The sequence below is a fragment of the Myotis nattereri genome, assembly GCF_964212035.1.
Source record: "Myotis nattereri genome assembly, chromosome: 4".
Taxonomy (NCBI): domain Eukaryota; kingdom Metazoa; phylum Chordata; class Mammalia; order Chiroptera; family Vespertilionidae; genus Myotis; species Myotis nattereri.
This window is the reverse complement of record NC_138079.1, coordinates 105399596-105423149: the sequence shown is the minus strand read 5'-3', so window position 1 is coordinate 105423149 and position 23554 is coordinate 105399596. Positions and strand designations below refer to the sequence as shown.

At 54.6% G+C, this 23554-nt stretch overlaps 2 protein-coding genes across 7 annotated transcripts in view; both read left to right on the top strand.

Moving 5' to 3' along the window:
* PAGR1 (PAXIP1 associated glutamate rich protein 1) overlaps nt 1-635 on the top strand; it is a 2830-nt gene extending 2195 nt beyond the window's left edge. The window contains exon 3 of one of the 2 annotated variants that reach the window (XM_081088708.1): nt 189-635. In XM_081088708.1, the coding sequence (XP_080944834.1) occupies nt 189-388 (200 nt within the window). In that variant the 3' untranslated portion in view covers nt 389-635. Of the gene's footprint in view, nt 1-48 lie in introns of both variants that reach the window. The other variant, XM_081088709.1, reaches the window with a different exon arrangement.
* MVP (major vault protein) lies at nt 189-23554 on the top strand. 5 transcript variants are annotated; one of them, XM_081088702.1, is made up of 15 exons: nt 189-512; nt 7267-7405; nt 7594-7789; nt 11426-11549; nt 11651-11782; nt 12293-12387; nt 12683-12919; nt 15157-15438; nt 16251-16489; nt 16570-16767; nt 18428-18814; nt 21031-21147; nt 21568-21694; nt 22187-22375; nt 23298-23554. In XM_081088702.1, the coding sequence occupies exons 2-15, from the start codon at nt 7281-7283 to the stop codon at nt 23505-23507; spliced, it is 2658 nt and encodes an 885-aa protein (XP_080944828.1). In that variant the 5' UTR covers nt 189-512; nt 7267-7280; the 3' UTR covers nt 23508-23554. The 5 variants fall into 5 exon arrangements, with proteins under 5 accessions (XP_080944828.1, XP_080944831.1, XP_080944827.1 ...); XM_081088705.1 differs by having other exon boundaries at nt 465-512; nt 7273-7405; XM_081088701.1 differs by lacking the exon at nt 189-512 and adding an exon at nt 910-1075.

Genomic DNA, 23554 nt, shown 5'->3' with positions numbered 1-23554 from the left:
CATGGCCTCCACCTCATTTCTTTGGCCTCATCTTTCATGTCTCCCCAGATCTCTACACTCTTTGGACAGACCTCCCTGCTTCTATCCTGGGGCCTTTGCACTGCTCTCCGCTGCCCGAGGTGGTCTTCCTGGTGACCCCCAAGCGCATGGCCTCACCCCCTCCACGTTTCTCACCTTCCCTTCTCCAGGGAGCTCAGCCCGGAGCCAGAAACGGGAAGCCCGCCTGGACAAAGTCCTCTCAGACATGAAGCGACACAAGAAGCTGGAGGAGCAGATCCTTCGTACTGGCAGGGACCTGTTCAGCCTGGACTCGGGGGACCCCAGCTCCACCAGCCCCCCACTGCGGTCCTCGGGGAGTAGTCTCTTCCCCCGGCAGCGGAAATACTGACTGTGCTGCCTTAGGCTGCAGTGTGTGTGCCTGCTGGGGCCTTGGCCTGCCTTCCCTAACCCTGGATGCTGGGGGACGTGGAGAGAGGAGGGAAACTCCAGAGCCCCAACACAGCACCCTGCCGGTGAGAGGGCATGTGTGTGTTTATGTTTTCTGTTGAATCTGTTTGGAGACCTGGCCTGAAATTTCTGAATCTAAAATAAAAAATACAAAGTCATCCTCTCTTAGAAGAGGGGCTGCAGCTGGAGCCTAACAGTTGGGAAGGCATCATTGTCTTCGCCCAGGTTGGGAAGTTAGCGGTGAGCTCATCCACACCTGTCTTCAGTCCTCTGACCTTGCCCAGTGAGGCCAGCTGGTTCTGCGGCAGGAATTCCCGAGTGTTAAATGAGCTGCAGTGCCTGCAGCTGCGGTGAAAGCCGCCCAGAGGAGACAAGGAGCAGCAGCTGCAAGGGCCCTTTAAATGCCTAAGCCCCACCCTGAGCCTGCCCTGCCCCGCGCTGAGCTACCGGGAAGTGATCCCTGGGGCTGGGTTCCTGCTTTCCCCAGTCTGAAGAGTCACTGCAGTCAGCCACACTTCTGGATGTGAGTACTGAGTACAGGCCCCAACACCCCGAGTCAGTGTCGGGCCTTGTGCCCCTCGGGGCTCTTTCCAGCCTGTCCTGCCTTCCAGTGCCTCTGTTAGGGCAGGTAAGACCCTCTGAGGCGGAGTAGGGAGAAGTGGGTGGAGGCTTGGCCTTTAGAGATTTTGTTTTCCTTGTTGGAGTTCTTTTCTGTCTTTTGAAGTAAAAATAGATCAATTTGTCACCTTGCCAACACCCCTCACCTCCAAAATCTCGGGCCTCCCTAACTTCAAGCTAACTTTCAGCAGGAAGGCCAGAGGAAGCGTAAGGGGTCCATTCACACCCTCCTAGGATTAGATTGGGCCCTGCTGTATTCACGGGCCTCCCCATCCTCCTGGGGGCCTGGGCTCTGGCCTGTCCCTAGAGTTCTTGGACTGTGATTTGTCCCCATTGAGATGCATCAACTTTGCCAAATATTGAGGTTTTCATACCGTCCCGCTCAGGGCTATGCCCACTGTGGGCTTTGCAGATGACTTGAGACGCCATTAGCAGAGCAATCTCGAGGCTTCATCCCAGAAGGAGTGGAGTTGGGCGAGCAAGGCTTGCTCTCCGTGAGAGGGGAGTGGGAAACGGGAAGCTCTGGGACCGTAGATTGAAGCATGGGGGGGCGGGGAATGGGGGTTGAGATGTCCTGTGTTTTGCTGCCTGCCTGGTGGACCCCAGGCTTATGGGGGAAAGGTTGGCTGTCGCGAGGGGTGCCAACTGACTCCCTGGGAACGCCTGCCTGTTTCTCCCCTTGGCATGCAGGGCACCCAGCCTGCCCTGGAGTGGTGCTTCCTGGGCAGGGCACTCTCCAAAGCCATGAGCAGGCAGGGCAGCCACCTGGAATACCTCGGGCCTCCTTGTTGGGTGCTGCCCTCTCAGGTGGCAGAGAATGCTCACCTTTGAACTGCCGTTGGCACTATTCCCGGGGAGCACCCAGCCCCACCCAAGCCCTTGTTCTGGGTCTTATTGACATTTGTGCCTGAGAAGCCCAGCTGCCTCCTGGTTGGGGGCTCTGCAGTCCAGGCACCTGGGGTGGAACTCTGGCTTCGGCCTTTGACCATTCTGTGATCCTCAGCAAGTTCCTTAGCTTCCAGGTTCTTGCGAGGAGTAAAGGAGTTAATTAAAGGTACTTCACGCCATGCCTGACACAGATTAAGTTCTTAATAATGAATGATGGGAGCTGTTATTCAGGGGAACTTGCCGAAGGTACAAGTTCCAGAGTCTCCCGGGAACCTCTGCCCGTTGGGTCTGGGGTGAGACCTGGGAGCACTAGCAGCTGAGTCCTCCGACGGCAAGTTTAGAAAACATTAACCTGGACCAGGGGTTCTGAAGCCGGTTCCTGGGTCACTCCTAATCTAGGCGACCCTTACCTTCAGTGATTGGCATTCACTGGCAGCATGCAGGAGGGCGATGGAGGTAGGACAAGAGGCACCTGAGCTGCTGCTCCTCCCACAAAGTGGCCTAGCTGGGCTGGAGCTCAGAAAGATTTTCCTAGGAAGAAAAGTCCCTAAAGTTCTGCTGCTAAATGGTTTGCGTGAGACATCCTCCAGAATTTCCGCTGTCGTCCCCTAGAGCGGGAAGTGATCCCCTAAGCCAGGAAGCGGTCTGGGAGAGAGGTGCCTGAGTGTGACTGATTCTCCAGCGAAGACTAGAACGGTGAAATTGGGTGACGGAAACTGGGAAGATGAGCGCCTGTTTGGGCTGCACTTCACGTGCAATTGTCTAAGCTTGATAGAGGTGATGGTGGCGAGGCTGAATCACGGCCTCACCGCCAGCTGCAGGCCTGCTGGACCCAGAGCCCAGGCCTTAGGATTGGGGGGCTTGTGTTGGCTAGGGGCTACTTGGCCTGAGGGTGAGGGGCTGGGGGCTACTTGGCCTGGGGGTGAGGGGCTGGGGGAGAATAAATGAAGCAGTCTGTAATCTGAGCTCATCTTTGTTCTGCTCATACTTCAATGTGAGCCCCAATCATTGGGGTTTAGTTAAGGTGCCAGCTAACTCAGCGCTTGGGTGGGGCCCAAGATTCTGCATTTCAAGCTTCCAGGTGAGGCTGCGGCTGCTCACTGCCCACCAGCGTGGCTGGTAACTTGGGCATCTGTTGTTTAAGATTCACTGTCAGCCACTCACGGTTGACCCTGAAGGTCTCTGATATGTAGGGACTCCTCGCTCATTAATTACATTTTGCTGTGGCATAAGTTTCCCGTTCAGCGGAGACACAGGTGAACGCTGTCTCTTAACTAGAGGATGAACCCAGCTCCTCCTCACAGGCTGTGTTGTCTATGCTCATCCACCCGTTCCCCGGCCTCTGTGTAAGGGGGGGAGCGTGTGGTGCAGCAGGAGCTGCTCGTCTCTGAGACTTCGGGTGAAAACTGACTGGTTCTTACAGAAGCCTCATGACACGTAGGGGCATGTGATCAGGCAAACCCGGACATGTGCCCAGAGAGCAGACGAGGGCAGATCTCAGAAGCAGGCACTAAAGGGAGGTCTGGATGGATTTGGGGAGTTGGGGCCAAACCGAAGTCAGGGCAGGGCCTTTCAAAAGTCAACAGACTAGCCATTGTCATTCATATATATATATGATTTCAGAGAGGAAGAGAGACGGAGAGAGAGAAACATCAATGATGAGAGAATATCATTGATCAGCTGCCTCCTGCACACCCCACACTGGGGATCGAACCCACAACCCGGGCGTGTGCCCTGACTGGGAACTGAACCATGACTTGGTTCATAGGTCAATGCTCAACTGAGCCACGCCAACCGGCCCATTTTCTTTTGAGGGCCCTGATGTATTGGGAGTAAAATGCTCTGACTGTACATGTCATCTGGTAAACCACAAAAGTCTAAATCTGAAACTTGTCACAAACATCCTGCCTGAGTCGAACGGTTTCCCCGGACCCCCTGAGAGGCCCTCTATGGAAGCTCACTCCTGGGGATGGTGAGGGAAAAGGCAAAGCCTGTTCTTGGGTGAACCTGGCAGGGAGGTTAAGAAAAGTCCTGGTACTGAAACGGGTAGTTGGCAAGGGCTTGGCTTCAGAACAAGGCAGGAGCCCAGTTTGATCAGTGGGAAGGATGACTCGCAGCTGAGTCAGGGAGCCGGGCCAGGCTCTCAGCCCCACTGACTGAGCCCAGCTGGGGTGACAGATGGTGGAGAGGCCTCAGCCATAGCGGGTGGGGATTGGGATCATCAACAGCGAGCTGTTGGAGACTATTTCCAGAGCCTGCTTCCCAGCCTTGCATAACCTAGAGTTCAGATCTTCCCTGCAGGGCCTCCTGCAGCCTGTCCACACCTCCGCCTGCAGCCCCAGCTCTTCCTCTCCCCCATCTGCCTTACCGGCCTGGCCGCCTGCAGAGAGCCCAGCACAGGAGCAGCTAGAAAAGGCCTCAGTGGGTGGCCAGACGCCCCTTTCTTTGCAGTTCTGGCCCCACAGCTGGCATGACACGAGACCCGCCACATTCCTGACCAGAAACGGGGAGGGTTGAGGTCGAGGGGCCAGGTGAGATGGTGAGTGTCTGGTGTTCGGTCACATGCTCTAATGCAGGGGTCCTCAAACTTTTTAAACAGGGGGCCAGTTCACTGTCCCTCAGACTGTTGGAGGGCCAGACTATAGTTTAAAAAAAAACTATGAACAAATTCAGCAAACAGGCAGCGGCTGCAAGAACACCGGTGGGCCGGATAAATGTTTTTGGCGGGCCGCATGTGGCCCGCGGGCCGTAGTTTGAAGACCCCCTACTCTAATGCATAGGAAAGTGGCCTCAGGCCAGTCCCTGCCTCATAGACACAGTGCTTCTGAAGGGCCAGGCTCTGTTCCAAGTGCTTTATGATGAACTCAGCCCTCAGAGCTAGGTAAAGGCCCTACCCATTCCCACTTTATTGGCCAGGGAACAGGAATAGGGAAGGCAAGGGACTTGTCCAAGATCACTGATCCAGTAAAGGGGAGGACGAAGATCCAGGCAGTTCCAGCCCCTGGGGCACATGTGAAGCAATTTCACGTCAGGGAGCAATTTCAGGGATTGGAGCACAGCCGGGCAGGATGGGGCAATAGGAAGGAAAGAGTGAGGAGGGGAACAGAACCCCAAAACAGAACGCCAGCCCTAGTATTTGCAAACACTACCCGACATCAACAGAAGAGGGCGCTCTGGCTTTAGGAAAGCCACTCTCCTACAAGTTAAGGGGAATTCATATAAAAAAGGAGCAACAGAAAAGGACCAAGGTCAAATCCCATACAAAGTTGCAAGATAAAAGAATGAGTAGAATAACATCCCTCTGGTGTGAAAAGTGTACCAGGAAAACAGATCAAAACTGTAACCCCTTTAAAAACGAAGTAAGGTATTAGGAAACAATGCAAGGCATGCAAGCAGCAGATCGGGATTGTCAGGAAGCCCAGGCAGTCTGTCTGAGTCTGCAGCGTTAATCACACCGTCCTGTGAGGGAGCCACTCCTTCAAGATTCTCGTCGCAAAAGCACCACTAACGTGCTGTGGGGCTCGGAGGACTCGTCCCTATCTGGGACTCGGCTACCTAGAGCTACACTCTCTAATATGGGATCAACCAGCCACATTTGGCTATTGTTTTTTCAGTTACAGTTTATGTTCAATATTTTGTATTAGTTTCAGATGTATGTACTTGGCTAACCCCTCCCTGCAAAAAAAAACAACAACAAACCCAGCCCACAATATTTTGCATCATATTTGGTACCTTCTCACTTGGGTATGTTAATTAAAGTCTAAAACTTACAGCCCGACTGGTGTGGCTCAGTAGTTGAGCATTGACCTATGAACCAGGAGGTCACAGTTCCATTCCTGGCCAGGGCACATGCCCAGGTTGCGGGCTCAATCCCCAGTGTGGGGCGTGCAGGAGGCAGCCAATCAATGATTCTGTCATCCTTGATGTTTCTATCTCTCTCTCCCTCTCCCTTCCTCTCTGAAAGCAATAGATATATATGTAAAAACTTCCTCAGTTACACTAGCCATATTTCAAATGTGGTCAGCCCAAAGACAGCACAGATGTAGAATGTCTCCATCATTGTAGGATGTCCTATTGGATGCTGCTGAGTTATAGTATTTTGAACAGGAGCCAGGCAGGTGGTGTGAGGGTCCGGGTGGAAGGCAGCAGGGAGTGGTGGGGCCTGTGGTAAGCAGGAAAACCTGTGTCCCACCTAAAGGCACAGCTGCTCCTTGGCTCTAACCAGTTCTGTCTGTGGGAACGTAGGGTCTATCTCCTAATTCAAGAAAAGCAGGAATTGGGAGTTTGTGAAAACTCTCAATTTCTAAACCCCAAAATTGACATTTTACAGATTATATAGGTCAAGTAAAACTCTTGGGTCTCCTCGCCTTGACTCTATAGGGTCGTGGCTCCTGCCTCTTATTCCTGTGCCCACCCTCCCTCCTGGCTCCCCATTTCTCGCTCAGCTTGGGAGCTGGATGAATGGTGGAGCAGGTGGCTTTTAAGATGTCTGACGGAAGTCTCAGGAGACAAGGCTTTGAGTTGTTTAGTTAACTTGGTTTCCTTTGTGTGACCCAAAGGTACATGTTGTCCAAAGACCAGGGCTCCTGGAGGCAGTGAGCGGGTTCAGGTAGGAGGTGTGACTTCCTGAGCGGGCCAGTCACTGGGCGGAGCCGCCCAGGATTCAGGGAGTTGAGGGTGGCAACAGACCAGAGAGAAAGGGGAGGAAAGAACTGGAATAATTTGTGCTGCTCCTGACCCAGCTGATTCTACAGGAGCATCGGTTCCGTCAAGGATCTCAGGACGGCTTCAAGCACAGGTGGGGCTGGAGGAGCAAAGATTATGCAAATATTCCTGGGCTACAGGCTGTCAGTTGAATACTGGGGTCCTCAGGATCCCCTGAAATAAAGGCTGAAATAAAGGCCGCTGGAGGAGCCACCGATCCCCACCCCCACCGTGCTGGGGAAGCCACAGCACCCCCAGAGACTCAGCTGCACTCCCAGCTCCTCCACCGTGGGGGCTGGAGATTGGGAACGTGCAGGCAGCTCAGGCCGTAAAGCGGATGGGAAGGAGGGAAAGGGTCGGCCGAGAGCCCCGGGCGTCTGTGGGTAACTGTGTTGGGCAGTTCTTGGCAGGGGTGAAATCTGGGTGAGCTGTGCTGCCCAGGGTGGGAAGAACAAGGAAGAGTTGGGCACGGGCACAGGGAGGGGTAGAATAATCTGAGTTGGAGGAGGAAGGTCCTTCCCCATTTCCAGCCAGTCTTCAGGCTCATGCCTGCCTCGTCCTAGGCCCCCTGTCTTCATCTTGTATCTTCTCCCCACCCATCTGCCCCAGGCACAGGTGTAACCATGGCAACTGAAGAGTCCATCATCCGCATCCCCCCTTACCACTACATCCATGTGCTGGACCAGAACAGCAATGTGTCCCGTGTGGAGGTTGGGCCAAAGACTTACATCCGGCAGGACAATGAGAGGTGGGTGTCAGGGCTGGGCTGTGGGGGCACCTGGGCTGGGGAGGGTCTGTTAGTCTAGCTGGCGTGATCATCCGTCTCTTCTGAGGACTGGCCCTCACTTGGGTCACAGGAAGCTTTCTCTCCCCTGCCCCACCTCCTTTGGGAGTGGAAGTCCCCTGGGCCCTCCCACCACTTCTCCCTTCCAACAGGGTCCTGTTCGCCCCCCTGTGCATGGTGACCGTCCCCCCACGCCACTACTGCACGGTGGCCAACCCCGTGTCCCGGGACGCGCAGGGCTCGGTGCTGGTCGATGTCACGGGGCAAGTACGGCTCCGCCACGCTGACCTGGAGATCCGGCTGGCCCAGGATCCCTTCCCCCTGTACCCAGGGGAGGTTCTGGAAAAGGTATCCGCCTCGCCTCCCCCGGACCCTCTCTACCTGTCCTGCTACCACACTGCCTTCAGGAGGGAACACAAATGGGCACTGTGGGAGGGGATGGCGGCGAGCGCTCCTGGTTTTCACTGGGGGTGGAATCGATTCATTGCCCCTCCACCGGCCTTCCCCAAATGCCCCTTCCTCCTCACCTGCCCACAACAGACTTGCCCTTTTGAGAGCTGTCAGCCCATCTCACCACCTAACCAACCAGGCTCCAGAGCCTGCTGGGAACTCCCGGTCAATCTGGCACTGAATGGCTTGTGCCAAGAGTAAGCGTTTTATTCATTCAAACAGTGCCAGACGCTGGTGGGCAGTGACGGCAATGGCGGGCAAGATGAGGCCCAGGTTCAGACGCCTGGTTTTCCCACAGGAGGGTGCTGGAGGCTGCCAGGCCCTCCTTGTCGCACAGGCCCTGAGCCTGTGGGCGTCCCACCTTCGCTTCCATCACTGTCCTGCCTTCACCTCCTTGCCCGTTCACACCGTTTCACTCTGGGTTCCTCTGCTTAAGCAGCGCCTCCCGCTCCTGGAAGCCTAGAAATGTGACCCAGGGAACCCCAAGACATCCCTGTCCACTGAGATGTAAATGCTTTGCAGAGTGTGTGTGTAGAGATGGAAAGTGAAGAGGAACAATTAGAACGTTAACCCTGGAGGACTCTGAGTGAAGAGTTAGGGGTATTCTTTGCCTCAGAATCAGCTTTATTTAAGTCTGAAACTGTCAGAAGTTGAAAACCACCCATATCTAGGCCGACCTCAGACCAGCTAAATCCCGGCTGTCGGGGAGTATTTAAAAGCTCCCTGGGGTGGACAGAAAGCTTCCCTCATCCCTGCCTCTTTCACCTCTGCTTTCCAGCCACAGCAGCTCATGCTCTCAAACTCACGGCTCCAATCCAGGGGAGCCGGGCCTCCCTCAGCCCAGGGCCCCTGCGATGCTTCTTCCCACTCTTGTCAGGACTGGCCTCTGCCTGAGCCACTTCCTTTCTGGGTTTGCACCGAGGGTGGCCCCTGCTTGGGCCTCCCTTCCCCCACCCTCCTGTCCTCGGAGCCTGTCAACCATTTGGTCTCCTGACCTCAACTCTGACGCTGCCTCTTCTGTTCGGCTTCAGCCCCGCCAGGGCCATGTCCAGTGCGGGCTTGGTTACCCTCCAGCCTGCCCCTCCTCCCAGCCTGCCCCTCCCCCCAGCCTCCTTCCTGCCCTCCTCTGTGCCACGTCCCCTCAAGGCGTTCGATCCCATCTTCTGTCCCAGATGCTCTTCGTGCCTCGCTTGCCTACCCCGACAGAACCTCCTCATTTTCACGCTACGCGCTGGGCCTGCGGCAGAGCCGGGTCCTGGACCAGGGTTACCACCTGCCCTTCTGTACTCACACTCCGATGGGTGTGCTAGCCTGTGGACAGCTCTGCCGCCACAGCAGTATCAAGCAGGCAACAGGCCCAGTGGCTCCTTCCAGCCCAAGCCCTGCTCATCACGTCTCTCTCCATTTCCCCTCTGCCTGCTGCAAATATTGACCCTCTCTGCTCTTCCTAGTTCCCATCCTCACATTGAGCAGCTTGCTCCCCTGCTTAGTTAGAAATTGAGACCATTGGCAGGATTCAGATCTGTCCCTTCCCTTTTTTTTTTTTAAATATATTTTATTGATTTTTACAGAGAGAAAGGGAGAGAGATAGAGAGTTAGAAACATCGATGAGAGAGAAACATCGATCAGCTGCCTCCTGCACACCTCCTACTGGGGATGTGCCCGCAACCCAGGTACATGCCCTTGACTGGAATCGAACCTGGGACCTTTCAGTCCGCAGGCTGACGCTCTATCCACTGAGCCAAACCGGTTTCGGCTCCCCTTCCCTTTATGCCTACCCCTATCTGCTTTTACTTTAATTCCTTTTATTGATTTCAGAGAGGAAGAGAGAGAGAGAAACATCAATGATGATAGAGAATCCTTGATTGGCTGCCTCCTGCACGCCCCCTACTGGGGATCGAGCCTGCAACCCGGGCATGTGCCCTTGACCGGAATCGAACCCGGAACCCTTCAGTCCTCAGGCTGAGCTCTATCCACTGAGCCAAACCAGCTAGGGCTATTTTTGTTTTTGTTAATCCTCACCTGAGGATATTCTCTCCATTGATTATTTTATTTTATTTTTTTAGAGAGAGAGGAAGGGAGGGAAGGAGGGTGGGAGAAGAGATATTGCCATCATCCAGGCCAGAGATGTTGGCAGCTTAGGTGAGGGCGATGGCAGGCATAGAGGAAGTTAGACGGGATTTGCTATGGGACAGAGAGGAAGTGGTGAAAGACTAGATGTGGGGCCCTAGCTGGTTTGGCCCAATGGGTAGAGTGTCAGCCTGCCAACTGAAGGGTCCCAGGTCAAGAGCACATGCATGGGTTGTGGGTTCGATCCCCAGGAGGGGGCGTGCAGGAGACAGCCGACCAATGATTCTCTCTCATCAATGATCTTGCTATCTTTTCCTTCCTCTTTGAAAATCAATTTTAAAAGTTTTTTTAAAAAGAGATGTGGGAGGTGGAAAACACACCGACCACGGGCTCTTCCCACAATGCCCGCCTTCTCCTGCTCCCACACCTTTACCGAAGGCCAGCTCTTCCTTTGGGCCCCAGTTCACATGACACAACTTCTCCTTCGCCTGAACTTCTGAACCGCTCTCCCTTCACACTGTCCTCAGTCTGCGTGAGAGAGTGGTCTGTGTCTGTGTCTCATCACCTGCTGGAACCTAAAGCCCGTGATGACGAGGTATGACCTGCCCCCGCCACAGCCAGCTGAGCGCCATGCACGTGAGGTGTATAGGGGAGAGCTCGGCAGCGCAGTAAGCCTCCAGCTGTGCCTCCCCCCACCCCCCAGTGTGTGGCCAGTGGGCACCGCAGAGGTACTTGACCTTCTGTGCCCTCAGCTGGAGTCGGGAGCAGCGGGTGGACTTCACCAAAGAGGTTCAAGTCCTGACTCTGTTCCTTACTCGTCCTGTGACCTCGGTCATGTTCCTTGGCCTCGCTCAGCCTCTCTCCTTACCTGCCTGCCTCCCTCAGATCAAGTGAAGTCCTGCTCGTAGAAACACTTCTGCAAACTCCTGAGGCGGGTGGCTGCTCGTGGGCAGGCCCCCCTCCTGACGGAAGGGGATGTGACGACTGGCGCACAGCGGCCCTCTGGCGACCATGAGGCGACCTTGAAAACAAAGCCCCGGCTTTAAACGGGCCTGTTTAGCAGTTTATACCTCCCCCCCGCCCCCCCGCCTTGTACTTCCCAGAGGGCCCAGTACACGCTGGGCCATGAGCTATGACTTTATTCAGCTTTCCAGATACTTCCCGCGCCTCCCCTCCAGCCTCGACCCAGGGTCCTGCCCACATGTCTAGTTCAAAACGACGACTAAGCCTCGCCCCAGAGGAATGCGTGTCCTCGGCTCATCAGCAGCGACAGCCTCTCGCTCTGTCAGCGCTCCGTCCTGCAGGCCCGGTGGCTTGGGGACTCCCCCCATCTGAACGTTTCATTCCGGGTCTCATTTCGGGCTTGTGTAAAGATGGATGCCGTGGATTCCAACCTCCAAGGCAGCAGGTTGGACTCCTGGGGTCACAGCACTGAATGCCCATGACCCCCCTCTTCCCTGTCAGGACATCACCCCGCTGCAGGTGGTGCTGCCCAACACGGCGCTCCATCTCAAGGCGTTGCTGGATTTTGAGGATGAGAATGGAGACAAGGTAGTCGCAGGAGACGAGTGGCTATTTGAAGGACCTGGTGAGTTCTTCCCATTGGGCCGGAGTGAGGTCCGAGGCTTCCTGCCTCCCACCGCGGCCCTGATACCTTCTGACCGTCACCTCTGCCTCCTCCCCTTCAAGGCACATACATCCCCCAGAAGGAGGTGGAGGTCGTAGAGATCATACAGGCCACGATCATCAGGCAGAACCAGGCCCTGCGGCTGAGGGCCCGCAAAGAGTGCCGGGACCGGGACGGCAAGGAGAGGGTGACCGGTGAGGCTGTGGAGGAGCACTGGGGGGGGGCGGGGGGGCACGGCTCCGACTCTCTCAGCTGCAGGGGGAGGTGGGGAAACCACTCACAAGTGGCTACAGCCGTCGAGGGCTGCCCACAGCTGCTTCCCCACCCGCCTTCGTGCAGGTGACGCCCAGCCCTGACCCTGCGACCACCATCATGCTGACAGCCTCTCCCTCCCCTCACCCTTTGTCATGAGCTGGGGCAGTTTCTAGGTCAGCAAAGTGGGTGATCACGTGTAATTGGCACTTGTGTTTGACAAATGTGATGTATGTGCAATGTCTTAAATGCAGTGCTCACTCTGCCAGGGGTGACTCGAAATGCTTTGCAAATAGTAACTTATTTGGTCCCCAAACAACCTTGAGCCACTACTATTCCCATTTTCCATATAACAAAACCAAGACACACAAATTAGGTTACTTGCCTGGGTTTATGGCCAGGGGCAGCTGGGAGCCAGCTTGGGTGACCTTTGACCCTTACTGCTCCACCAGGAGAGGAATGGCTGGTCCGCTCGGTGGGTGCGTACCTCCCTGCAGTGTTCGAGGAGGTCCTGGACTTGGTGGACGCCGTGATCCTCACAGAAAAGGTCTGTGCTCTGGTGGATGCGGGTCAGGGGACGTCCGGGCAGGGAACGCTCAGGGTGGCAGAGATGGTGACATGAGCCTAGAAGAGAAGCAATACTGCTGGGGCCACTGGAGGAAAAACTTCAGAGGCCAGTAACCCGAGGCGTCTCCTGGGGCATCTGAGAGGGCTAAGGAGTCCTCCCGGGTGGTAGGAACTGGCACTGAGACCCGGGAGCGTTTGGTGGCCACCGGGGCTCCCAGGCCCCCTGAGGAAGTCGGAGGGGGGTTCGCTCAAACACCCAACGTCTTGCTCTGCAGACAGCGCTGCACCTCCGGGCTCTGCAGAACTTCCGCGACTCAAGGGGAGTGGCCCGCCGCACTGGGGAGGAGTGGCTGGTGACGGTGCAGGAGACGGAGGCCCACGTGCCCGATGTCTACGAGGAGGTGCTGGGGGTCGTGCCTATCACCACCTTGGGCCCCCGCAACTACTGTGTGATTCTCGACCCAGTTGGACAGGATGGCAAGAACCAGCTGGGGCAAAAGCTTGTGGTCAAGGTAGGTGCCCCACGTCCCCCGCAGAGTGAATGTCCTTCAGTGGCAGGAGGGGCTCGGACCTCTCTCCCTTCTCTCCCGCACCAGCTCCGTATTCTGGAAATGCCCACTTGTCATGGCTCCCTCTGTGCCTTGGTGCACTAGGTTCTAGCTCCGAGACACACACCCATTGGTCTCCCGGGCAGCCCCTGACCTCAAGTCACACTGCCTCCCTGGGAGCGCCGCCCTGGCCCCGCCCCATGCTGCAGACAAACCGGGAAACTCTATTTCATGTTCCTGGAAACGTCATTCTGTGTAAAACAAACAAACAAACAACTCTTGGCTTACCCTCCTCCCCAACCCTTATCTCATCCCCTCTCTGAACTATACAAGGGATTAACGGGTTGGCAAACGTTTTCTATAAAGGCCAAATTGTTGATGTTTTGCGCTTTGCGATCGGTAGGTATGGCTTCTGTTGCAACTCTCTGCTCGGCTGTCCTGTGAAAGCAGCACAGAGTGCTTGTCCATGGACGGTGCCGCCGTGTGCCTGTAACGTTTTATTTGCAAAAACAGGCAGAAAAAAGTAGAAACTACCTAATGTCTATTAGTTGATGAATCGATAAAAAATTGCGGTATATCCACACAATGGAATATCATCTATCTATAATAATAAAAGCGTAATATGCTAATTAGACCGGACATCCTTCCAGACGAAGCCGGGCTGTGAGGGAAGCCTGGGTCTCGGGTGACAGAGAGAAGCTGGTGCTGGCAGCCGGGGGAAGGAAGGCCTACTCTTGCACAAATTTTGTGCATTGGGCCTCTAGTATCTATAATAATAAAAGCATAATGTGCTAATTAGACCAAACAGCCAAACGACCTTCCTGGCGTCCTTCTGGATGAAGCTGCGGCGGGGGCTGAGGCAGAGGCAGTTAGGGGCGATCAGGCAGGCAGGCAAGCAGAGTGGTTAGAGGCAATCAGGCAGGCAGGCAGAGTGGTTAGGAGCCAATGGTCCCAGATTGCAAGAGGGATGTCTGACTGCTGGGCATAAACTGGCAGTCAGACATCCCCTGAAGGGTCCCAGATTGCAAGAGGGTGCAGGCCAGGCTGAGGGGAATCCACACCACTCCCTCCTGTGCACGAATTTCGTGCATCGGGCCTCTAGTATATATATTAAAGCCTAAGTGACTGTTTGACCTGTAGCTATAATGTGCACTGACCACCAGGGGGCAGATGCTCAACACACAGGCATGGAAATTTGGAAGAGACTGATGAATCTGAGGGGAAGGGGGAGAGGGGAGGGTGGGAAAGTTCTTGCAATCCAGGACCCCTAGGAGGATGTCGGACTGTTGGTTTCAGCCCGATCCCTGCAGGCCAGGCCGAGGGACCCCACCAGTGCACAAATCCGTGCACCAGACCTCTAGTTCAGCTATAAAAGGAAATGAACATGAACTAAAGTTCATGTACTGATGATCAGCATGACACAACGTGGATAAACTTAAAACATCATGCCAAGCAAAAGAAGCCAGGCATAAAAGACCACATATTGTATGACTTCATTTTTATGAAATGTCCAGAATAGGTAAATCCATAGAGACAGAAAATGGGTTGGTGGGGTGGATGGGGCAGTAACTGATCTAGGTACAGCGTTTCTTTTCAGGGTGATGAAAATATTCTGGAAGTAGATTGTGGTGATGGTCGGACAACTCTGTGGCTATACTAAAACAATGGAATTATATACTTGAAGTGGGTAAATTTTACAGCATGTAGATTATATATACAGAGGTGGGCAAAATAGGTTAATAATAATACAATAATTAATAAATATAAGAATAAACTTTCGTGTACTCACAACTGTAAGCCTACTTTTGCCCACCCCTGTATATTTTTTAAAAAGGCAGCAGGCCAGATTTGGCCCCAAAACCAGAGTTTGCCAATACCCAGGCTACACCATCCCAAGAAAACAAAACACAGGAGAAATGAGGGGTAACAATATGTTAATTCTTACTGTTGAGTTTGAGAGGATTCAGGTCCTGACAATTCACAGAATCTTAAGGGCAGGTTCGACCAGCTGGGACCTGCAGGCATTGCAGAGCCTCAGGGTCCAGCTAACACTTCACGGTATCATAACGGGGATGGGGGTGGGAAAAGTGCTCTGGGGGCTCCTGTCCTCAACAAGAGCCCAGGGGCTGGCAGAGGGGGTGCCATCAGAGGCTCCCGCCAGCCTGGGTGTGCCTGCTCCTGACCCCGTGTCTCCCCACCAGGGAGAGAAGTCCTTTTTCCTTCAGCCGGGGGAGAGGCTGGAGCGAGGGATCCAGGACGTGTACGTGCTGTCGGAGCAGCAGGGGCTGCTGCTGAGGGCCCTGCAGCCCCTGGAGGAGGGGGAAGGTGAGGAGAAGGTCTCGCACAAGGCTGGCGACCACTGGCTCATCCGTGGCCCCCTGGAGTACGTGCCGTCCGCCATGGTGGAGGTGGTGGAGGAGCGCCAGGCCATCCCCCTGGACCAGAACGAGGGCATCTACGTGCAGGACATCAAGACAGGAAGGGTAACTGCCGAGGGCCGGACACTCACTGCGCTGGGCGAGGGGGAGGCCGATGGGCGAGGTGCGAGGTGCAGGCCGGAGGGGCGTCAGTGGCACTGATAGCAGCTGAGCCACCGGCGGGCAGGTGTGAGGGCGTTCTGTGGAGTATGTGCCTCTGCCTTCCCTTTGTCTTAAACATCTAACTTCACATTTTAGACGCGCCCCCAGGGAGAAGGTGAGCCAGGGTGCAGGGTGGGGACTCTGTTCCCACTGCAGATCTGGCCCCTGGCGTCAAGGCCTGGCTGGGGTGGGCAGAGGAACAGTAAGAACCGACCTCCTCCCCCAGCCCCTTATCCTGATAGAGTCCTTCCTCTTTGACCCTCACCTGAAACCTTGACCTTGGTTTGACCTAGGACCACATCTCTGACCTCTCTAAGAGTCCAACCTACAAGTAGAGCTCAGAATCCAGGTAGTGTTAGTGTATGCCACCGGGTCCCTAGGATGACATCAGTCCTTGGGACACCGGCCAAGCTGCCCAGGAAGGAAAATTCCAGAAGAAATAATATCAGGCACTTACTGTGTGCCAAGTCTTCAGCACTAGACGTGTGAGATGTCATTCACCCAACCCTGTGAGGTAGCCGCCGAGGGGTCCCTTTAGCGGGTGAGGAACTGAGGCCGGGAGGTGACAGAGTGACAGCCCGCAGGTGGCGGGTGTGAACGCAGCCTCATCCCAGAGACTGTTTAATGGCCGGGCCACTGCCCCGCCAGCCTGCTCCCGCTGCCGGGTGGGTCTCTCCCCTGCACCCTCCCCGCAACCCCCTCCTTGTCCCCTGGAGGTGCGCGCGGTGATTGGAAGCACCTACATGCTGACGGAGGACGAGGTCCTGTGGGAGAAGGAGCTGCCTCCGGGGGTGGAGGAGCTGCTCAACAAGGGGCAGGACCCTCTGGCCGACAGAGGGAAGGAGCTGACCAAGGCGCTGCCCTCGGCTCCCCGGAACAAGACCCGCGTGGTCAGCTACCGCGTCCCGCACAACGCGGCGGTGCAGGTGTACGACTACAGAGAGAAGAGAGCGCGGTGAGGGCCTGGCTGGACGGGGGCGGGGGGGCGGGGGGGCGATGAGGCTCTGTGTGTCTCACTCCCGCCTCCCTCTGCAGCGTGGTGTTTGGGCCGGAGCTGGTGTCGCTGGGTCCTGAGGAGCAGTTCACAGTGTTGTCCCTCTCGGCCGGGCGGCCCAAGCGCCCCCACGCCCGCCGAGCGCTCTGCCTGCTGCTCGGGCCTGACTTCTTCACAGATGTCATCACCATCGAAACCGCAGACCATGCCCGGCTGCAGCTGCAACTCGCGTACAACTGGTAAGGGGCGGGCGGGCTGGGGAGGGGGTGACGGGGTGGGCGATGGCGGCTTCTGCGGGAGCAGCCCCAGCAGAACCCTGAGAACAAGAGATGCCTCCTCCAAGTGCTGGGCTGCGAATGAGGCGGAGCGCCTGACTCTATGCTGTGGTCAAGAGGGACACGCAGGGGTTCCCCCAACCCATCCGATGCCCCCGTGGAATGACAGGGAAGGTGTGGGCTCCCCTCCCGGGAGCAGGGGTTTGGGCACCTGATTGGAGGACACTCCGGGCACATATTGAGCCACACAACTGCAAGGCTATCGGAAGATCTACCAGACACAACGGGCAGGAGTGGCGGTGTGGGCAGATGGTCAAGAGCATGTGCTCTGGGGCCAACCACCTGGGTGGGTCTGCGTCCCAGTCCTGCCATCTGCTAGCTGTGGCTCTGAGCCAGTGACTTGACACTTTCCTCAGTTCCACCATCTGTCAAATGAGGGTGACACATGACCATCAGTTTCACTCCAAAGGGTCATGGGTAGGTTCCCTGGGTTGCAGGTTTGATTCCCGGGCCCGGTTGGGTGCAAGGGGGAGGCAACCGATCAATTAGTCTCTCTCATATTGATGCTTCTCTCTCTCCCCCTCCCTCCCTCCCTTCTACTCTCTCTACAATCAATGGAAGAAATATTCTCAGATGAGGATTAACAAAAATAAACAAATAAAATGTCACAGGCTGATGAAAGGATGCAATGAGCTTCAGAACAATGCCCTGGACATCAAGCATGTCAAACTCACGGGCGCGGGCCTCATTTGTTTGGTGTTAGCCTTTGAGTTCGACAGGCTTGCTGTACATAGTGAGGGGTCACGTGGCAGCTGCTAGAGATAGAGAAGATAAGCCACACCTAGAGGTGATGTTCGGCTACACCAGAGGAGGTGTTCTTTTTTAAAATATATATATTTTTTTATTGATTTCAGAGAGGAAGGGAGAGGGGGAGAGAGAAACATCAGTGATAAGAGAGAATCATCAATCAACTGCCTCCTGTATGCCCCCTACTGGGGATCGAGCCCACAACCCAGGCATGTGCCCTTGACTAGAATTGAACCCGGAACCCTTCAGTCCGCAAGCCGATGCTCTATCCACTGAGCCAAGCCAGCTAGGGCTCAAGGAGATGTTCTTTACCTCTCGGATGAGTGGCTGGGACCCTGACAGAGGCTGATGGGGTGCTAGAGCATGACCGCTAAGAGCATAGCCCAGTGATGGCAAACCTTTTGAGCTCAGCGTGCCAGCATTTTGAAAAACCCTAACTTAACTCTGGTGCCGTGTCACATATAGAAATTTTTTGATCTTTGCAACCATAGTAAAAGAGAGATTTATATTTTTGATATTTATTTTATATATTTAAATGCCATTTAACAAAGAAAAATCAACCAAAAAAATGAGCTTGCGTGTCACCTCTGACACGCGTGTCACAGGTTCGCCATCACTGCCCTAGAGTGACGGAGAGAATGAGACGGGAACACGGTAAGGTTCTTAGGACCTCACTGGCACATGGTGCACCCTGATCAGCATTCTCTACCCTGAATGACCCCGCCCAGCCAGGAGGGTGGTGTCAGAGTCCCGTGTGAAGGTGAGAGGTGTTTCCTGGAGGAAAATGCTTCCCTGTCCTGGGCCCCTTTGCTCACAGGCACTTTGAGCTGAGTGACCGGAAGGACCCCCAGGAGGCGGCTAAGCTCTTCTCCGTGCCTGACTTCGTGGGCGACGCCTGCAAGGCCATAGCGTCCCGGGTGCGGGGGGCCGTGGCCTCGGTCACCTTCGATGACTTCCACAAGAACTCGGCCCGCATCATCCGCACGGCCGTCTTCGGCTTCGAGACTCTGGAGCCCAAGGGGCCCGACGCTGAGACTCTGCTCCAGCCCCGGGACCGGGCCGTCTTCCCCCAAAATGGCCTGGTGATCAGCAGCGTGGACGTGCAGTCGGTGGAGCCTGTGGACCAGAGGACCCGGGACGCCCTGCAGCGCAGCGTCCAGCTGGCCATCGAGATCACCACCAACTCCCAGGAGGCAGCTGCCAAGTGAGTGAGGGCAGCCGCCCACAGCGCCTCCATGGCCAGACCTCTCCAGGGCTCCTCTCCAGCCCCCTGCTGGGCCCTGCATAACATGGCGTCCCCTGATGGTCAGTCTGCTGTTGTCCTGTGGGTAAGACCCCACGGTCCACTTAGAGTGTGGCCAGATGCCACCCTGCTCCGGTGGCTTCTCACCTTGCTTGTGCCAGAACCAAACTCATTTCTGCGCTCTTGCAGGCACTCGGAGTGCAGCCCTGGTCCCCCTCCTCTCCCCTCCACCTCACCTTCCAGCCTTCTCCCCAGGCTCCAGGCCCACCAGCTCCTTTCTTTGTTTGTTTTTGTTAGTTTGAGTTTTTTTTAAATTTTTATTTTTGAGAGTATTACAGATATGCCCCCCCCCCCTTTGCTGGTTCCCTCCCTGCCCCACCCCAGGCCTTCACCACCCTATTGTCTGTGTCCATAGGTAATGCATATATGCATACAAGATCTTTGGTTAATCTCTTCCCACCCCCCTACCCCCTCCCCTCTGAGATTCATCAGTTCCATGTTTCCAGGCCTCTGGTTCTATTTTATTCTTCAGTTTATTTTGTTCATTAGATTTCTTGTTCATTTATTTTGATTTTTAGATTTGATTGTTGATATGTATTGTCATTTTATTGTTCACATTTTCTATCTCTTCTTCCTCTTCTTAAAGAATACCCTTCAACATTTCATGTAATACTTGTTTGGTGGTAATGAACTCCTTTAGCTTTTTCTTGTCTGTGAAGCTCTTTATCTGACCTTCAATTCTAAATGAGAGCTTTGCTGGGTAGAGTAATCTTGGTTGTAGGTCCTTACTTTCCATCACTTTGAATATTTCTTGCTACTTTCTTCTGGGCTGCAAAGTTTATGTTGAGAAATCAGCTGACAGTCGTATGGGCCCTTGCTCCCTTGTAAGTAGGTAACTGCTTTTCTCTTGCTACCTTCAAGATTCTGTCTTTAACGCTTGGCATTTTAATTATGATGTGTCTTGGCGTGGTCCTCTTTGGATTCCTTTTGTTTGGGGTTCTGCGCTTCCTGGACTTGTAGGTCTATTTCTTTCACCAGGTAGGGGAAGTTTTCTGTCATTATTTCTTCAAATAGGTTTTTAATATCTTGCTCTCGCTCCTCTCCTGGCACCCCCATAATGCAAATGTCGGTACACATGATGTTGTCCCAGAGACTCCTTATACTATCTTCATATTTTTGGATTCTTTTTTCTTTTTGCTCTTCTGATGGGGTGTTTTTGCTTCCTTATATTCCAAATCATTGATTTGATTCTTTGAATCCTCTACTGTTGAATCCCTGTAAGTAATTTAATTAGTGTATGCTTAATTTCTGACTGGTCCTTTTTCATGTCTTTGAAATTCTCACTAAGTCCCTTGAAGCTCTCATTAAGGTCCTTGAGCATCCTTATAACCATTGTTTTGAACTCTGTATCTAGTACTTTGCTTGCTTCCATTTCACTTAGTTCTTTTTCTGGGAATTTCTTCTGTTCTTTCATTTCTGACATGTTTCTTTGTCTCCGCATTTTGGTGCTTCCCTGTGTTTGTTTCTGTGTATTGGGTAGAGCTGCTACGTTTCCTGGAATTGGCAGAGTGGCCTTGCGTAGTAGGTGTCCTGTAGGGCCCAGTGGCTCAGCCTGAGCTTGGCACTCTAGGTGCGCCCCTGTGTGGGCTGTGTGCACAGTCTTGCTGTAGTTGAGCCTTGATTGCTGTTGGCATCACACCACCAGCTCCTTTCTGCTCTTCAAATGCACGGTTGAGCTGAAGGCTCTCTGCACGGGCTGCTCCCTGTTCCCAGGGTCTGCCCCTTGGGAGTTGCAGGACAGGCCCCTCCTCGGGCCTCAGCCCGAAGGTCACCTCCTTGGAGAGCCCATGGTTCTCTACCCCAACCGCAGCGGCACCCTCTTCACCAAGTCGCCATGGTGTCCCCACTTTCAGGGAACGGGCCATTGTCTGAAATCGTCCTCCTCTACTTGTTTCTTCCCCTGCATGGTAAGCTGTAGGAAAGCAGGGCCTTGGTCATGACCGCATTCCCTTGAGCCCCGAATCGTGCTGGGCTCGCAGTGCGCACATATCCTTCTGTTTCATGTTGGGTGCCTCCCGTGGGCCAGTTCTGTCCCACGTAGATCAGTGGTCCCTGCCCTTGGAGCTCTGTGCCAGCTCTGCCCCACACCAGCATCTTCTCTGCTCTCTCCCATCCAGGCATGAGGCTCAGAGACTAGAACAAGAAGCCCGTGGCCGGCTTGAGCGCCAGAAGATCTTGGACCAATCAGAAGCCGAGAAAGCGCGCAGGGAACTCTTGGAGCTGGAGGCTCTGAGGTGGGTCGATAACTAAAGGAAGTCCTGACTGGGTAGCTCAGTTAGAGCATCGTCCCAATACGCCAAGATGGCAGGTTTGAGCTCCAGTCATGGCACATACTAGAATCAACCAACGGGTGCGTGAACAAGTGGAACAATGCGTGATGTCTCTCTCTCTCTCTCTCTCTCTCTCTCTCTCTCTCTCTCTCTCTCTCTCTATATATATATATATATATATATATATATATATATATTTAAAAAATCAATATTTTTAAAAAAAGAACTAAAAGAAAAGATGGCCTGCTGAGGGTTCTGACAAAGCAGCTGGTGGGGGGAGCCAGGGGGTGTTTGTGAAAGTGGCTGCAGCACAAGTCAGAGCTGGAGGAGAGCAGGGCAGGGCAGGGCTTCCTCCTGGGTCTCGCTGACTGTGGGTGTCCGCAGCACGGCCGTGGAGAGCACGGGGACCGCCAAGGCGGAGGCGGAGTCCCGCGCAGAGGCGGCCCGCATCGAGGGACATGGCTCCGTGCTGCAGGCCAAGCTGAAAGCAGAGGCCTTGGCCATTGAGACGGTGAGTGGGGGAGATGCCCTGGGCGGGTGTGGCCTGCTGTCCCTGCAGCCGAGTGGGATACCAAGTGCCCTGATATTCAGCTCTACTCACATGTTTGCGGTTTATAAAGTCCTTGTCCTCGATCAATTCACTTCCTACCTGCCTGGAAGATACAGATGGTTATTATACTCATCTTCCGTGTGATATGCGCTCGAACATTGGGCAGTTTTGTTCCAGGTATTGCATATGTTTTACATGCATGACCTTATTTAATGTTCAAAAGCCCATGAAGGTAGGTGTTGTTGCATTTACAGATGAGGGACTGAGGCTTGGATGGGGGGCCTCCCATGGCTCACTATCTAAAGGTGGCATCGTCAGGATTCACACTTAACTGACAAGTTTACAATCCCCTCGCTTCCACCTCAGTTCCCTCAGGCTCGCTGGCTAGGTGACTTGCTGGACCGTCCCTGGGGGCCCACGTGATTGAAAGAATGCTGGGTTTTCCCCTTTCAGGAGGCTGAGCTCCAGCGGGTAAAGAAAGTACGAGAGCTAGAACTGGCCTATGCCCGGTCCCAGCTGGAGCTGGAGGTGAGCAAGGCCCAGCAGCTGGCTGAGGTGGAGGTGAAGAAGTTCAAGCAGATGACGGAGGCCCTGGGCCCCAGCACCATCAGGGACCTTGCCATTGCAGGGCCAGAGATGCAGGTGAGAGTGGGGGAGGGGCGTGTGTGTGTCTTGGGACTGTACTGGGAACCAAGACGGCAGAGCCGGGAGGCAAATACAGCATCTAGGGCAGCGGTTCTCAACCTGTGGGTCGTGACCCCTTTGGCGGTCGAACAACCCTTTCTCAGGGGTCGCCTAAGACCATCCTGCGTATCAGATATTTACATGACGATTCATAACAGTAGCAACATGACAGTTATGAAGCAGCAACGAAAATAATTTTATGGTTGGGTCACAACATGAGGAGCTGTATTTAAAGAGCCAGAAGGCTGAGAATCACCGACTAGAGAGATGTTGAGGGTAGAGGGGTGAGGAGAGGGAGTGGTGGACCTGTCCCTGTACCCCAGGTCCTGACCTGTATCATTTGAGCATGGTGTCATACTGGGCACTGCACTAGACTCAGCAGTGGACCGGAGCTTCTGGGGGCACAATAAACAGATGGGACATCCGTGTGACAGGTGCTTCAAAGAAAGTCAAGTGGGTGATGCCGTGAAAGGGGAGGTGGCATTTCAAACTAGTTGGTCTAAGGAAGGTCACGTGAGCACTATGCAGAGTTGACAAGAGCTTCCAGGAGAGGGTCCAAGTGCAAAGACACAGGAGAATGAAACTTGCTGCATGTAAGGACCAGAAAGGCCTGGCGAGCGAAGGGTGGAATGGTGAGCTCCTGGGGGCAGCTGCGGGACGGACCGAGCTTTCAGGCCTTCTGCGACCCCAGGATGAGGGCGATGCGCCCTCGGGCCCCGCTGAGGCCCCTCGCCGATCACTGGCTGAGCCTATGAGGACGGCTTGGGGGGCAGCTGCAGTGTCCGATGAGTGAGTGGTAGCCGCCCTGGAGAAGCGGCCAAGGGGACAAGAGAAGGGACCGGGGTCTGACTGTGTCTTCTCACCCTCCGGCTCCCTCCAGGTAAAACTGCTTCAGAGCCTGGGCCTGAAATCGACCCTCATCACTGACGGCTCCACTCCTATCAACCTCTTCAGCACAGCCTTGGGTCTGCTGGGGCTGGGGTCCGAGGCCCAGCCGTCAGCCAAAAAGGCGGCCGGCGGTCCTGGCCCCGAAGAACACTTGCTTCTCCATTCCTCTCAAGTTCTTGGAAGCAAAGACACTGTGCCTTAGCGCCCTACAACGCCGACAAATAAAACGTACACTTCTGGGCATTGAAA